This window comes from Balaenoptera physalus, assembly GCF_965194825.1.
Source record: "Balaenoptera physalus genome assembly, chromosome: 9".
Lineage (NCBI taxonomy): Eukaryota > Metazoa > Chordata > Mammalia > Artiodactyla > Balaenopteridae > Balaenoptera > Balaenoptera physalus.
This window is the reverse complement of record NC_138888.1, coordinates 68,802,159-68,819,658: the sequence shown is the minus strand read 5'-3', so window position 1 is coordinate 68,819,658 and position 17,500 is coordinate 68,802,159. Positions and strand designations below refer to the sequence as shown.

Sequence of the window (17,500 nt, the reverse complement as noted above, 5' to 3'; positions counted from 1 at the left end):
CTAGAAGTATATATTTTTTTCCCCAGATCTCACCTTGACATTTTACATTATTTTGCTTTAAGTTATTTAATATAATTCAGACTTTTTAAATCCCTTTTTACTTTTTATATATCAGTGAATTAACTGAGCCATATTACACTAAAGAGTGTAAATAAATAACATAAATAACTGCTGAGTCAAAAATCTGTCCAGAGGAACAACTGTAGCTAATCTTCACTATGCCATTTGAATTCGGGAGACTACTTCATTTGTAATGGTAGTTTTTCCTTTTGGAACTAAGTTCTTTCTTTATCCTCATACTTCAATGGCATGTTTGGAATGTGCTAAATTTTCATAAACATTTATACTTAGCTTAAATTATCATTATTGATTAGTCCTCATATTTTGGATTAAGTCTCCAAAGATTTTGGAAGATAAATGGGGAAGCACTCGATTACAGGAGAACAGTGTCACTTTTAGATAAAAAGGGTTATATATAGCTCTTTATATTTAAAAGACAAAAATTTATTTTTAGGAGGTTGACACATGAAGAGGACTTTTTCAAAATTTTGTGTCTTGATTTTGAGGAAGGGGGCAGCTAAGTTTTTCTCCCAGAATTAATTTGAATGATGACACTTTACTGTCACTTGGATTCAGTGACTGTGTGTTATTCCTCCACTAGATTGTATGTTCTTTGAAGCCATTGTCTTCTCAATATGCGTAATTTCCTTCAAGTACACTAAAACCTGACTCATCTGGAAAAAAATAGGCCAAGAAGCTGACTTCATGTAAAGTTTAAAATAATATAATTTTTAAAATATTGAATTAGTTTCCGACCTAAACTAGAGATATAGGTGGACCTGCTTGAGGTATCTTTGTTTTTATGGAAAATGCTTTTATTGCATGCCTTTTTTTTTTTTTTTTTTCTTTTTAAATAACTTTCACTGTTCACAGCCTGAATGGACGGCCTTTTCCTCAAATAGCAACTTTTGGCTATCTTTGTTAAATTAATAGACCTTAAAAGTATAATTCAAATTAATGATTTAAATTTAATTACAGATTGAAAATGTTTTCTCTTTTGTGACTTAATTTTAAAAGCAGGCCTGACAATATGGGACCTGTATAAAACAATTATGTGGTACTACTAATTACTAAGTTGCTATATACTATATAATAAGACTGAGTATATCTAATATTTAGCTTGCCTCTTAAAATTCTCAGACTGCTATTCAGTTTTAAAAACTACCCACAGTTTATGAACTACTCAGGAAAATTTTCCCTTTTAATTACTTCTTCCTGTAGTACTCATAAGGGCTGGGGCATTTAGGATAAACTAGAACATTTTCATGTGTTTATGGATACTTGTATAAACTGAAAGTGTTTTGATTTCCCACAATCCTCCAAAGGACTGTTTATTTATTGATGAGTTGTGTTGATATTTTTGCTGTTATAATTTCAGCAATGGAGTTCAGTGAACATTTGTCGAGGAGAGCCTACTTCTAAGCACTGGGGATAAGACAAAGTAAGATATGGTCCATGCCCCAAAAAAACTTGTGGTTGGTGGTAAGTTCTCATAAGATTTGCTTCATCTGAGCAACACTGGGATTGAGGGAGCATCTGAAGGCTGCTGTCTTGGAAATTTTTGAGGAAGTGTTTCTAAAACACTTAAAAATACCTGAGTCATGTCAGTCTGTTTGAATAGAAGAAATCGATATGAAAAGTCTTTTCTTAAAAAGTGATTGTCTTATTTTATAATATATTCTTTTTAAAAAACCATTTCTGATAGCTGTGTTTTATACATTTCTTTTTATCTGAAGTATCTCTGGTCTTCTGGAAAATGTCCTACATAGCACTAGCCTTCAAACTATCAAAGTAAATTTTCATTGTAAAATGAATTAATTGTCTTTGTGCCAGCTAGCAACTCTTTATAAGACTGTAAGGTATGAAAAACTACATCTTTATTTTTTTTACATACTTCAAGCATTTTACAAACCAGTTAAATAGTTGAGGATAGTGCATTTTGACATGTATGAAATAATTTTTTCAAGTAAGCAATCAGTCTCTACTACCATCAGATCATAGTCATTTTTAAAATATGTTAATACATACATATTAAAGTATGTATGAAAAAATCTAAAATGTTAATAAATATGTTTATCAAATAGCAATGGTCTTGGGGTTTTTTTTCAACATAATTAGGGAGTTTTAAAAATATATGAAGATAAAGAACAGTTACCCAAATACAATGTGATGTATTATATTCTCTTATGCATCAGTATTACAGATGTTGATTTGCTTTTAAACTTTGAACGTCGTATTATTTATATGAGAATTTTAAAAGAACAATTAAGTTCTTTTGTTTAAAAATAAATGTTTTACTAGTCTCAGATGCTGAAAAATGCCAATGCAAGTTTTACATGGTAAGAGGTAGGTACATAATTACAGTATTGAATTTTCTTTAAAAAATTTTCTTTCAAATTTTTTTTCAACTTCAATACAAAATATTGAAGTAATAACTCAAATGCAGCAACTGAAGCCCAAGTGGAATTCTCCACTGGATTGGAAATATAAAATAATTAACAAACTGGTCCTTCACCACAGATGGTTTGAGAAGCACTGGTCTTGAACTTTACATGCTACATAGTAGGTGCTCAGAATTACTTGCTGAATGAATGAATAAATAAAAAGATGCCACTGGTAAAAAAAAATATTTCCTCATACTAACGTTTATGTATTGTGCGTGACATTTTGTTTACTTGTTCAGTATTCATCCATTATCTGTAATAAGGTGAACGAGAACTGGGTTAGGAGTCTTTTACCTGTTAGCCATTTAATCAATACATGCCAGTCAGTCTTTCTCTGCCTTTAAAATTTCCTCATTCAGCTTCAAATGAAACAGCAAATGTGAAAGTACTTTTTCCTTTTTTAATAAAACTGGGTTTTATAAATGTGAGGTTTCATTGTTATTAACAAACCTTTTTTTTTTTCTTTGTTTCAAGTGTACAGCATTATAATTTGACATCAGTATACACTGTAAAGTGATCACCACCACAAGTCTAGTTACCATCCATCACCGTATGGTTGAGCCCCTTCACCCATTTCTCCCACCCTCCCAACCCCTTCCCCGCTGGTAACCACTAATCTGATCTCTGTATCTTATCAGTTTGGTTCCGTTTTATTTTGCTTGTTCATTTTTTGCGTGGTTTTGTTTTGTTTTGTTTTTAGATTCCACATATATGTGAGATCATATGGTATTTGTCTTTCCCTGTCTGACTTATTTTGCTTAGCATAATTCCCTCTAGGCCCACCCATGTTGTTGCAAATGGCAAGACTTTGTTATTTTTTATGGCTGAGTAGTATTCCATTGTGTAATACATATACCACATCTTTATCCATTCATCTGTCAATGGACACTAAGATTGTTTCCATTTTTTATTCTCTCTAAAACCTAGCATCACACTTCTCTATGAAATATGAATTACGAAAAAACTAAAGAATATTGGTCAGGAACATAAAACACAGGAAGAGAATATTGCTGTGAAATAAAAGCTGGTCTGACTAGCCCCAATGCTAACACTCTGCACATCTTTGTGATGTCCACATTGTATCACAACAATAATAAGAAACCCTCAGACTCCTGGAGTGCCTTTTAAACTATCCAACAGAGAATAAATTATTTTTGATATAGTTTTAGTCAAGTGTATTTTACAGTATTTTAACTCTTTAAAAATTAATTATCCAATATGGCCATATGGTACCTGCATATTAACCAGACAATATTATTAACCAAATCTTCCTACTCTCCAGTCATGCCAGCAAAAGTTTATTAAGTACTATAGATGCCCACATATAAGGCAAGGTTTTCTCCAAAGTTATCAGAAAAGAGAGTAATGCTTTGTATTTGGGTCTTTACAAAGTCAAATTACAGAGTTCTCTCTCAGTTACATAGCTTTGAGAGCAAAGTACTGTCTTGGGAAAACATTACCATGGAAATCACCTCAGTCGATGCTACTTTTAAATGCTTGTAGAGGTCACCTGAGAGAATTGCTAGAAAAGATAGCAAAGAAACAACATGAATTTAATAACTTATTCTTCATAATCACTAGTATAGATATCAATGTAAACCAGCCTTTTAAAGATGTTTAAAAAACAATATGTGATTATGTTGCAAAGATCAAGAGTAAATACTTGTAAGATGCACTGGATATACTATTATGCAGCTGAATAATTCCCATGGGCATCTGTTATGGGCTGAATTGTGTCCTCCCCAAATTCGTATGTTGAAGCCCTCACCCCCCAGTGCAACTTATTTAAAGACAGGGCCTTTAAAGAGGTAATTTAGGTTAAATGAGATCATAAGGGCTGGGCTGTAATCCAGCATGACTACTGTCCCTAAAAGAAAAGGAAGAGACACCAGGGATGCATGTATTCAGAGAAAAAAGCCATGTGAAGACACAGCAAGAAGGCGGCCATCTGCCAGCCAGGGTAAGAGGCCTCAGGAGAAACCAAACCTGTTGACACCTTGATCTCGGACTTCCAGCCTCCAGAACTGAAAGAAAATAAATTTCTGTTGTTTAAGCCACCCAGTCAACGGTACTTTGCTCTGGCGGCCTGAGCAGACTAATACAGCATCCTATATGTTGATTCGAATGGTGGAGTTTCCCAAATGGGGTAGATGGAAGTTCAGATTACGTGCCCCAGAAACCTGCCAGATGGTTTAGAGTGGCCTTGCTCATGAGGACAAAGCAAGTGGCAAAGATGTTTGTGAAGTTTGATTGAAATTGTTTCATAAAATAAGCATGAAAAAGGTAATGTTCTAAAAATATTTTTAATATTAAAAGTTGACGTTCAGGGGCTTCCCTGGTGGCACAGTGGTTGAGAATCTGCCTGCCAATGCAGGGGACATGGGTTCGAGCCCTGGTCTGGGAAGATCCCACATGCCATGGAGCGACTAGGCCCGTGAGCCACAATTACTGAGCCTGCGCGTCTGGAGCCTGTGCTCCGCAACAAGAGAGGCCACGATAGTGAGAGGCCTGCACACCGCGATGAAGAGTGGCCCCCGCTTGCCGCAACTAGAGAAAGCCCTCGCACAGAAACGAAGACCCAACACAGCCAAAAATAAACTAAATTAATTAATTAATTTTTTTAAAAAAGTTGCCATTCAACTATTTCATCTATATTCCTTTACGTTTTTCTACTAGAGTTTGCTAAAAACTTTTTTTTTTTGATGAGCTTTTATTGGAAGAAATGGGAGATTGCCTTGTAATTAGGCTTTCTGCAAATTTGGGTTTTTTTAAAGATTAGAATAAAGTATAGCCCTCATTAAGAAATAACATGATATTATTTAGTATAGGGATCAGTCAAATTAACTTTGGGATAAAAATGGCATTACTGTGTACAGAATTTAGTTGAGTTTCAAACAAATGCTGTCGGGATAAGTTTGGTAGGGGTTGATCCTGTAGATATATGGTATGAATAGCTATTTGTTTTTTAAATAATACATCAGATTAGAACACTCTCCTTTATCCCATGCTCTTAACATCAGTGGCCATTGTTTTCTGGTTCACAGAAAATGCTGGTATTCACTGAGTATAAATGGAGATGTCCAGTGATGTGCTCCCATTTCTTTTTTTAAAATTCAGAAACCATGTATTTCTCATCCTAAAGAGTTACAGGTAGTCCCAAATTATGCATTTCCTTGAAAAGTTTATGCAGAAAAAAAATCAGTCTATTCCCAAGTTCCTCAGTGAAGATACCACATTACTGACTTCACTTTGAACTTGGACATGCTCCAAGGTGGAGATCCATGAAGCAGTAACTTAAACAGGGAACGCTTAAACACAAGTTTTCTAGGCTAGTTACCTCTATGACAAAACTGACAAAATGCATGCATATACCCTCTTCTTCAAAGTTTCCCTACCATGGAAATTTCCTACCCAAATCAGAAGCCATTGCACCCAATCAAAAGAGCTTTTCTGGTGAAGAGGTAAAACCTCAGGAACCACAGGATGTGAATAAAAGGAATATTATTATTGCCTTGTATTGAAATCAACACGAGGAGATGCATATAAAATAAGAGGCTATAAACTGAAGTATGAATTTTGATCAAAGTGGGGTTTAGGTGCATGTATGTTCCATGTAAATGAACTTTAGGTGCTTCCCAGTTCCACTTGGTCCAGAGAATAGAATGACACTCATGTAAGGGACATGGTTCATATGAATAAGCATTTAGGGTCTAAAAGAGGTTGAACCAGAGTGTGCCCACCTCACTGGCAGCGTGCTTTTCTAGGGGATCTCAGTAACAACTATCATCAGTTGCTATGGGTGTCTATACCTGCAGCACTGAGTATAATACTGTGTACACAATAGGTGGTAAGTGCAAATTAAACCAGTAAGTGTCTTGTCAGTGTAGTTTTGGAAAGATGGAGAAGGGTGGGTACTGTGAACTTTCTTTTCATCATAACCTTAAATTATTTTTCATCATTCAGGTATTTCATCATTCAGGTATATAGAAGAATGTGAAATTTATAGAATTACAGGCATTTATGAGAAAATCGACCAGTATATTAAATTGAATAAGATGTATGCAGCTGGAAAAATGATTCTGGAGTATTTATCAATGGCATGAGTGTCAATCTTCATGCTCACGTAGCTGCTCCTCTGGCTTTTCCTCTGCGGGGAGCTCCTCTCCGAGGCCAGCGTCAGCTGCACCATCATCCTGTCTGGCTTGTCTCCGTTGTCGGTCGTGTAGTTGCCCAGGTCGTTCACCTCCCCGTCACTGTAGCTGCCGTCCAGCAGGACCGCGCGTGGCTGAGGCAACCCGCAGGTGCAGGGAAGCTGCGGACACAGCAAACGCACGTTGGGATGCGAGCTCACCATCCTCTCTCAGAAGCCCTTCCAAAGAAGCTGCCTAGTGGAGAGCATTGCCTTTTTCTAGTTTCTATTATGGGGTTGGGGGAATAATGGTGGTGGCACAGTAAACATTCTAAAACAGCAGGTAACCCATCAACTGTTAGGAAACATCACGTCATATCAGAGACCCACAAGAAGGTTCATGATCAGATAGTCGGCATGTTCTCCATGAGATCATAAACGATATGAGCCCTGATAAAAATGTTTACAATTATTGCGTGCATGTGTGTGTGTGTGTGTGTGTGTGTGTGTGTGAGAGAGAGAGAGAGAGAGAGAGAGAGAGAGAGAGCGGCGGTGGGGGGGTGGGGGAATTTGAAAGGTGTGGCATTGTGGGGATAGTTCCTCCTATGTAGCTAGAGTTTTCTGGAGGAGATAACCATTGAATTGCAGACAGGAGGACGAAAGGGAAACCAGGTAGGAGGGAAGATGATCTGGGAAGTGATGGGAGATGTATGAGGTCACATGTGGAGGAAAATTTCCTAGAATGGAGGATATGTTTCCCTGGAAGATTTTATATATATATAAATATATATGTATAATATATATATATGTATATGTATATAAATATATATGTATATATATTTATATATATAATGTTTATTGAAGCATTTATTATAGTGGCAAAAAATGGAAACAATATACTGCCCATTAATAGGGGAATAAATCATGTTACATCCAAGCCATTTATTATTAAAAAGAATTAAAAAGAATGTCTTGGAAAAAGAAATTCCTGGAAGCTTCGTTTATGATACCTCTATGTTCATAAATCATTTGTTCCACCGTGTTGAACTGCCATTTATTTTTATCACTAAACTACCAACACCACCAAGATTAAAGGGATCACGTCTTAGCTAACTTGGCTTAGCAGCTCCTGGTATATGGTAGGTGCCAACTAAATATTTGAATGAATGAAAGAAGTAGCCCGGAGTAAATTTCACACCGTTTTTGTTTGCTCTTCACACCAACCCATGAAGTAGGTGGAGGAGGGGGTGTCACTGTCCCATTTGACAGAGGAGGTTGGACCTGCCCAGGGTGCAGAGCTAGTCCAGGCCCCCATTCCAGGGCAGACACTCCGGCTCATGGTAAAGTCACCTTCTCCTGCAGCTTCCGCTCTTTTCGCTCCTGCACGGTGGTCAGGTAGTTGACGGCCGCGTACTCTAGCACCGAGAGGAACACGAACACGAAGCTGACCCAGAGGTAGATGTCCACGGCCTTGATGTAGGACACGCGGGGCATGGAGGCGTTCACACCCGTGATGATGGTGGACATGGTCAGCACCGTGGTGATCCCTGCAGACACCGTGAGAAAGAAGCATGGGTTTGTCTTTCACCAAACCCACCGGATGGCTTCATGCCTCTGTTCTTTCTCCCAGCTGCTCCTCTAGCCTAGAATGTCTCCATCCCTGCCCCCTCTGTCTAGCAAACACCTGCTCACCTTCTCAGTTTTAGCTTTTACGAAGCTTCTCCTGTTCCTCCAACCCCCATGCTCACCCTTTCGCGGCTCTGTATCCCTGCATCTTCATCACAGCCTTTGCATCACTCTGTTGTTCGGCAGAGAGCCCCTGACAGGTTGGCAGGGTCTTTCCATTCAATTGCACAAAACAAAGATTGCAGGGGCGTTCCCTGGTGGCCTAATGGTAAGGATTCCGGGCTATCACTGCCCTGACCCGGATTCAATCCCTGGTCGGGGAACTGAGATCCCGCAAGTCTCAGGGCACCGCCAAAAAATAAATAAATAAAATAAAAATAAATGAATAAAAAAACAGATTGCATATACGAGCAAGTATGTATATTTCTTGTAACTCCTTCACCAGAAAAGGGAAAAAAGGTACACAAGTTTTGTTTTAATCTTTGTGCCCTTGTTGCTGGTGTAGAATCTTGCAGTCCTGGGCCTATATTACCAGCTGTCAGGGCACCTCTGGCAGAGCCCCATCCCACCATGCTGCACCTGGCTGCGCATTCTGCCGTGTTGACTTGAGGACTCAGTCAATTTTACCGAGAATGATGTTAACCTCATTTATGGGAAACAGATTTTTTAAACTAGAATGTTTATTTATTGAGCACAGTAACTGTTCAAGCTACAGAACAACCGTTAAAGGCCAGGGCATCTGTCAGTGGAAACTTCCCCAAGATTTCAAATTAAGCTCAGAACATTTGCTTGGCAAACACCAAATCACAGCGGATTGGGGTCGTCTTAAGGGCCAGCCTCAATCCTATTTCACTAAAACCTGGTGGGTCATCTCTCCTTTGAAGCTCCTGGACGTATTAGCAATAGTGCCGTGTGTGGAGTGGGTGCGATATTTAAAGCGGGGAAGAGAGTTGATAGCAAATAGCTGTTGATGGAAGGCTTGTAGAGTAGGGATTCTCAGACTTGAGTATGTATAGGAATTACGGGGGCGGGGTAGGGGGCTGGGCAGTAAAACAATGATAATAATAGCTAGTTCGTGAGCTTTTTGTATGCGAATTAAGTGGGATAATGTATGTAAAACAGCCCAATACTTCACAATTAGTATTAGCTGTTACTATGTTACCTTATGGATTGAAAGCAGTGACAGACACCAATGATAAGGTGTTTTTATCTTTGTGAACCAAGGCAAAAGATCACGAAGACTTGATCAACAGATCAATGAGTAAGTAGAGGAAACCAGTCAAGACAGGAAAAGGTAATAGATGTGCAAGAAAGTGGAAAAATAATAATAAAAAAAAATTTGGACAAGCAATTTTAAAAAGCGAGACTTCCTAAAATCTGGTTAGTTTTCTGACTTTAAATTGAAGAATGCGGGACATCCCTGGTGGCACAGTGTTTAAGAATCCGCCTGCCAATGCAGGGGACACGGGTTCGAGCCCTGGTCCGGGAAGATCCCACATGCCGTGGAGCAACTAAGCCCGTGTGCCACAACTACTGAGCCTGCGCTCTGGAGCCCGCGAGCCACAACTACTGAGCCCACATGCCACAACTACTGAAGCCTGCGCGCCTAGAGCCCAAGCTCCGCAACAAGAGAAGCCACCGCGATGGGAAACCCGCGCACCACGACAAAGAGTAGCCCCCGCTCGCCGCAACTAGAGAACGCCGCACGCAGCAATGAAGACCCAACACAGCCAAAAGAAAATAAATAAAATAAATTTTTAAAAAAGGAGAGATAAATTGAAGAATAATTTGCTTACAATAAAGTGCACAAATCCTAAATATTGAGCTCAATGAATTTATATATTTCTATAACTACCATACAAATCAAAATATAAAACATTTACAGAAAAAAAAAATTACTGGGGGAGCTTGTTCAAAATGCAAATTCCTGGTCCTCTCTCAGAGCTTCTGATCCTATACATGTAGATGGGACCCCGGATTCTTCATTTTAAACAATTTCCCCCAGAGACTGTCACAAAGATCCCTTGGGCCACCTTTGGAGAAACCCCATAACAGAATGTGACTTTCTTAGGCAGGTGGGCAGAGGAAGCACCACAGACCAGGACCAGCCACCCCAGAACTCAGCTCTAACAAGATTAAAGATGAGTTGTTTACATGGGAACCTATGGGGACCTAGAAACAGCTTTGCTGCATAGATTTTTTCTCTTTTCTTTTTTGGCCTCAATGCTTTTGGGATCTTAGTTCCCAGACCAGGGATGGAAGCCAGGCCCTCAGCCATGAAAGTGCAGAGTGCTAGCCATTGGACCACCAGGAAATTCCTGCTACGTAGATTCTTAATAGTGGCATTTTACCTGTGAATGAATAACAAAGTTTTTCCAAGTTATAATACCAACAGGGGTTCAGGGCCAATTTGGAAAGAATGGTTTTATCTGGAAGGAATTACTTGTGTTTTCAGATATCTGGAATGTGCACTTGAGAGGTTTCTTACCTAAAGGGACTCTGGCGGGCACAGCTCTGCGGTCGATCCAGAAGGACACCCAGGACAGCATGACCATCAAGGTGGCGGGAAAGTAGGTTTGCAGCAAGAAGAAGAAGATGTGGCGACGCAACGTGAAGTTAATGTAGAGACGGTTGTACCAGCCTGGGGGACACAGGAAGAAAAGAGAACACACAGCAGAGCCACTCAGCTCCTTCATAGGACAAACTTTATTCAGAGAATCATAAATGCCTTAGACGCTTCCCTGGAAACTTACCCTACCTTTATAAAGGGGAAGTGAGAAAAACCATGGAACAGGGTGATTATACGATAACTCATACCGCATGGGTGAGTGAGTCCATCTCAAGGAATTTTGGCCCTCATTCTGTACGTAAAGGGAACCAGGCCATTGAAGACTCTTGTTACTCAAACTACGGCACAGGGCCTGGAAGTACCGCCATCACTTGGTTGCTTGTTGGAAATGCAGACTCTCGGGCCCCGCCCCAGATCCTACTGACTCAGACCTCCTTTTAACACTCCTCCCCCCGTGATTCCTATACATGTTAAAGCTTGAGATGTATGGATTTAACAACGCCCATTGGATTTCTTATGGGGGAAAATATGTTTGAAGTTAAAATACCACGCTAAGTACAACGATGCATTTAGGCTATGCTTTAACTCCACCCTGTTGTTCTTTACAAGGAAAACTTACAGGGAGGAGTTGAAAGGAACAGGAGAATGGTGGAAGGAGAGGAAAAGGCAGGATAAATTTGACATGATGAGGGCTGAAAATAAAATGGGGACTTGGCAACATGAACTAGAAAACTTGGCATCCAGGACAATTTTTGTGCAACGGTTATAATTATAACAGCTCCAAGAAGTGACTGTGGAGGTGCTTACAGACTGAATGCCTGTGTCCTTCTCAAAGTCATGTGTTGAAACCTAATCCTCTATGTGATGGTATTTGGAGGTGGGGCCTTTGGGAGGTGATTACATCATGAATGGGATTGGTGCCCTTATAACATGTGTCTCGGAGAGCTCCCTCGCCTCCTCCCCCACGTGAGGACACAGTGAGTCTCTGAACTAGGGAGCGGGCTCTCATCAGACACTGAATCTGCCGGGACCTTGATTTTGGACTTCCCAGCCTCCAGAACTGTGCAAAATAAATTTCTGTTGTTTGGAAGCTACCTAGTCTATGGTACTTTGTTATAGCAGCCTGAAATGGACTCACGCAAGGAGGAAGGTCAAAATGCTAAGAGTCAAAGGAATGGGGGATCCCCCAAAGGACCAAGACTGGTGGGTGATGTATGCAAAAGATAAGAGACGCGGGATCGCCACATGTTGGAAGGGAGCAGTGCCCTCTGTTACAGAGCAGAGAGACTCAAACGGTGGCACTTCTCTGGGTAGTCAACCATGCGATGTTTTAGCAAGAGAAACTGCATAAAGATTAGAGCAAAATCAGCCTGAAAGGTAATTGGTCAAGAAAGAGGCAAGGGTTGGAGAGAGTGAAGCTCAGCTGTAACCTCAGCTGCCAAGAGGAAGACCACAGCGCCTGCCCTCAGGCAACGTCGGTGCAGGGGAGGGTTGGCAAGCTTGCCCAGGCCCTTGTTCAGAAAGCAACAACACTGCCCACAGAGAATGACCAATGACCAGTAGTTCCTGCACCGTGGCTCACAAGAGGGTCATAAGAGGGCCCGTGCAAGCAGTATGGTAGGAGGGGATTGGTTAAGAGAGAAGCACTCAAAGGGGCTGAAGCCAAGAGAACGTGAACGGAAAACAATAAACCTGAAATTGGACTATTTCTTGCCTGTAGGAGAGGGCGCTCTGGGAGTTATATCAGGGTGAGATTCCCGCTGCTAAACTGGCGATGCTGTCGTCTCAAATAGACCTCCCCACGGAGCCCTTATGTTGGAGCCCTTACCAGCATTTTCTAGGTTATCACTTCTGATGCTTTGGAGGTATCAAAAAATCACCCCCACCCAATGCTCACCACCCTCTAGACCTGATCTAGAAGTCCAGATCCTTGGTTTCAAATCCAAGTGGCACAGGCTCTGCTCACTTGACAACAAATTCACAGGCTTCCTGAGACGGAGGATGCCCGCCCCCTCTTAGCCCCGCCCCCTCTCTTAGCCCCGCCCCCACCTGTGCTGCTGTAGAAGGCCAGTTTGGTGGTGGTGTGGAACTCCTGGATGAGGAACTGGGAGAGTGAGATCCGCTCATCTGTCTTTAAAGAGTCATTGCCTTTCTTCCAGTACAGCATGAGGTCGTCTTCCGTGTAGGCATCTGAAAAGACAGAGACAGCGTCAGACGCCAGGAAAGACCACAAGCCTGTCTGTGAGGCTCTGTGGGGATTGGGATAAGATCGTCTGAATAAACGAACCGCAGTCTAAATGAAGCAAAAGTAAATCCAAAAAGACAAATCTGATTCTCCTCAGCCTTCCAAAAGTCATCAGGGCAAAGCTCTCAGGCCTAAATGCTCATCATTGCTGCAGAAGTGCTCACCCCTCAATTCAGCCTTAAACCAGATGAAATGGCTATATTTGTAGACCAGAAACTACAATTTGCTCTTTTAAAAGAAATTTTTTTTGCAGGTTAAATAGCGGCAACATTTCATATGGTTCAGCTTCCCAAACCATGGGTGATTTAGACCTTTCTTCTTTCAAAGGGTGACGATGCATTATTGATGGCAAGTTCCTGTAAACACTCTCTCAGGTAACAAGGGCTGCATTCTAGCAAGAAAGGACACATAAAGAGATGCAGCAGAACAAGTCCCTTCTCTGCAGGCTTCCAGTTGCTCCTGCCCAGGGTAGAATCAAAGCGATTCCCCTGAGGACTGCTTCCCCTCTGGCGCTACACTTCCCCACCCTGCCCACTTAGCTGAGCACACCACCTACCCCAGCCAGGCAGACCTACCTGCTGCCTGGGCAGAACGGGGATAAAACCCTCGGGGGTTGCCGGTCCAGTCTGCTCGTGGGTAAACAGTCCTTTCTGGGCCTCCCTGAGGCTCTATTTTATTCCTCTTTCATTCTCCTCTAACCCTTGACCTGGGTGATGGTTGCTTTCACGTGTCCCCTTGGCCAGGCTATAGTAAGAACCCAGTGACTCAATCCGACGCTAATCCAGGTGCTGCTGGGAAGATGCTCTGTAGTTGTGACATCTGCAACCAGTTCATGTGAAGTAAAGGCGAGGATCCAGATTAATCTGGGTGGGCCTGATCCCATCAGTTGAAAGGCCTTAAGAGCGGACCTGACGTTTCCCCGAGGAAAAAGACATTCCACCTGCGGGCAACAGGGTGGGCTCCTGCCCGAGAGTCCCCAGCCCGCCCTTCCCCACGGCCTGCCTTGCAGGTGCTCGCGGAGCCCTAAGCCCTGGCCCCCTGTACTAACTCTCTCCCTGTGTATATCTCCTATGGTTCTGCTTCTCTGGTGGAATCCTGACAGATGCCACTGCCTGGGTATTGTGGGGAAAGCAAGGTTCTGGAGCCGACGATTAGTCCTTCGCTCTGTTACGCCCCTCCTCTGTGTAATGGAGATCACAGTAACCTTCTCACAGGGAGCTTGGGAGGATTCAAGGACAGAGCAGGCGGAAAGCCACGGTGCAGGAGGCAGTCACCCCTGTGGTCCTGGGGTTTATTCCCCCTGATCCCACACCGAGCGCCCGGTGGAGCTGTCCATGCGGCCCCTGCTACATGGGGGTCCACATCCCTGTGTGCCTCGGCCCTGGATGACTGGGGCCAGGGGACCCCTGCTGCACCACCACCGCCCAGGGAGGCTTACCAAGGTGCCCTGGGCCAACATGACTCCTTACGGGACTTTGATATAGGCTGAGATGTGCCAGTGGGTGTGTGTTGGTTCGGGAGGAGTATAGGAGTGGGAGTCACGGGAGGGTCCAGACTGTGCCCATCAGAGGAAACGTTTTGGCAGAGATTGGAGCACGGGGGCAGGTTCGCAGAGAGCTAGAGATGCCAGCGGCTAGTCCTGGATGCTGCCGCAGCCTTGCTCTTCCTGGGGCTGGTGTTTAACTTTCCAGGGCGTGTGTGTATGTGTATGTGTGTGTGTGTGTGTGTGTGTAAGTTTCCCGAGGTCCCTTAGTTGTACCTGAGCATCTCAACCACCACCTGCACTCACAATGGCTGTCCCCTGGGGCAATTGCTGCCAAACTTGTTTTTGCCAGGAAATTCTTTCCTCAGTGGAAATCTTATTCAGAAGAGCAATAAAACAGATCCAAAAGGAACTTTCTGGTGGGCTGCGTGTGTGAGTGCTGGGCTGGGGGGCTTGAAAGGAGACCCACATTTGCTGAGCCCTCTGCTGCCCCTCCCCGAGCTCTTGCCCTGGCGAACTGGGAAACGTCCAGGGTCCACAGCACCAAAGTTCAAAGCCATTGCCATGGGCATTAAAAGGGTCAGTTATAGGAATAGAAGGTTTTAGTCCCAAATGTGTTCCTGATTTTCAAACTTACCCGAGACTTCGCTTCTATCTAAAAAGTCATTTTAGAAGCATCGTCACAGATTAGGAACACATCCTGCTCCTGCTCCTGCTCCTGAGAGTCAGAGGTATTTAGAGTCACTTAGGATGTGTGTGTGGATGTCTGGGGACAAGCCTACTCACAGCTCTCAATTTCGAGTGAGCACGTTTGCGTGTCCAGGGGAAACCGGCTGAAGTCCATGTTGCACATGGCGGTCACCGTGACCCTAGAAACAGAAAGACAAAATCCAAGTGTGCAGAGGCTGCAAAGTACAAGTGCAAAATGATAAAAGAAGCAGAAAGCCCTCTGCTTCCCCCCAATATAACTGCCTCCTTCTTGTAAGTCATAAGCAGTGTGCCAGGATTTAGAGAACCAGGCATCTTATGTGTGATACCCACACTGGAGTACTCTTGGGTGTTTATGTTTAACCCCAGGGTCGGTGTGGGGCAAACAATGACTGCACTAAACTCCCATCACATGCAAGCATTGTAGCGAAGCAATGGTCTCATTCGATAAAACAATGTGAAATCACAACTCATCTGATATGGTTTCTTAAACCATAGGAGCGTATATTGCTCTCCTGCTTCAGATCATTCAAATTCTTCTTTTATTGATTTTATTGATATTCAATATTTGTGTCCAATGTCTTAGAAATAATATTCATGAAGTACTTATGCCAGTTGCCAAATTTGGCACTTTTTTTTTTTTTACAATGTTGATATTTCTATATTGATAATAACATCTACTAGTGGACGCAGGTGTTTTTAATGGATAATTCCATGGAGATCACAGTAATGGAAAAACACTGGAAGATCTTACGGTACCAACATGCAAGCACTTGTTGGCATCTAATGGTTTTTTTTTTCAGAGTTTACACAGGAAAGTAAGATTCTGCATCAAAGAAGAAGCAAATACACATTGTTAGTCATGGAAGAAAGATCTCCTGCCCAGTGTGGAATCCCATGGCAGGTTATGATTAACAGTCATTGGCTAGTGAACATACTATTTTTCCTTCAACCACAGAAAATTGGTTATGTATAAGTTGTAAAAGTTATCTGGATAATTCACGGCCAAAAAGGAAAAAAATTCACTTGTAAATGGAGATTTCAAGGAAAAGAGCTTTCTTGAAGAAATTAATTATCCATATATTCACCTTATTTTCCTCGTTCCATTTGAGTGTTGGAATGGTTGTGTTCTGGGAGGGTTTCTGTATTGTTAACAGCTGGGTCATCTTATCTCCCCTAGAAATACTGATATACAGGATGTTTTTTGGGGGGGTTGTCAGGCTGGCCCCTGACTTGGACACCTAGTGGGTAGCCTGCCTCCCATTTCTCTGAGCACATCACCAGATAACCACACCTGATAGCATCACCAGCAAGAAAGAAACTAGGAACTAAGCTTGGAGACACTTGTGGCACACTTTGGGGACATGAAGTGTCAAATGCAGGCAGTTTTTGCTGTGAACAGAAGGATTAAATAGCTCTTCTCTCTGTATCAGTAGGTACAGGAACAGATGTTTTTAGAACCACAGACATCATCAGACTGGTTCTTGGCCCCCTGACTTGATGCTTTTCCACTTGTAGCCCACACACGGAACAAGCACAGTGTGTGGTGGGATCTCACCCGTGTTTATTATTATGCTTCCCCCAAGTCCCTTTCAATTGTTCCAGTGGGAGGATCGTCCCTTGTCTTGGAGGAAAACTTGCCAGGTCCTGTGATTCTCCTGCTTACTCTCATGTGACAGGCAGTCCAAACCCTCAGAAGTAACAAAACACATCTCACTTCCGAAATTAAAAGAATTTTGGTCCGAGATATTAACCAACACTTCAAATTTCATTCACATTGAGACTTCTGCTCCCCGTCCCCAGCTAAGGCAGAGCTGGCATTTCAGTGGTCAGTGTCTGCCCATCTCTGGTCACCTCCTACCTACATGGGTGGAAGTGAGGGTGGGGGGAGGGCAGGACGGTTCTCTGGTGAGGTGGCTTCAAGCTCTCTGGGCCTGCTACGCAGTTGAGGCGGAGACTTTCTTTCCTGTGTCCTTCATTCCCACTCCTGGACACCTGCATCCTTCAGTCGCATCTCCCATACCAGCTCTCGGCTCGCCCACTGTCCATCCCACACACACTGAACTACTCCCAACAACCCTGGGAGTGCAGACCGAGCCCACCTGGCTCTGCCCCTAGGTGGTTAGATAGCTCTTCTCTCGCCCACTAACTGCAGTGTCCCCCAACTGTAGGCACACATGCTCCAAGCTCTCCAAGTGGTCCCCGTGGTCCCACTGCAGGCCCGCTCATGGAGTGC

At 42.6% G+C, this 17,500-nt stretch overlaps 1 protein-coding gene across 1 annotated transcript in view; it reads right to left on the bottom strand.

Annotated features, from left to right (window-relative positions):
• Window positions 1–1,813: 1,813 nt before the first annotated feature.
• Window positions 1,814–17,500, bottom strand: part of GABRR1 (gamma-aminobutyric acid type A receptor subunit rho1) — a 38,516-nt gene continuing 22,829 nt past the window's right edge. Inside the window, exons 5-9 of the mRNA XM_082473981.1 lie at window positions 15,343–15,425; window positions 12,878–13,018; window positions 10,748–10,900; window positions 7,984–8,180; window positions 1,814–6,816 (exon numbers count right to left, since the gene is read on the bottom strand). Of these exons, the coding sequence (XP_082330107.1) occupies window positions 6,523–6,816; window positions 7,984–8,180; window positions 10,748–10,900; window positions 12,878–13,018; window positions 15,343–15,425 (868 nt within the window). The 3' untranslated portion in view covers window positions 1,814–6,522. The remainder of the gene's footprint in view (window positions 6,817–7,983; window positions 8,181–10,747; window positions 10,901–12,877; window positions 13,019–15,342; window positions 15,426–17,500) is intronic.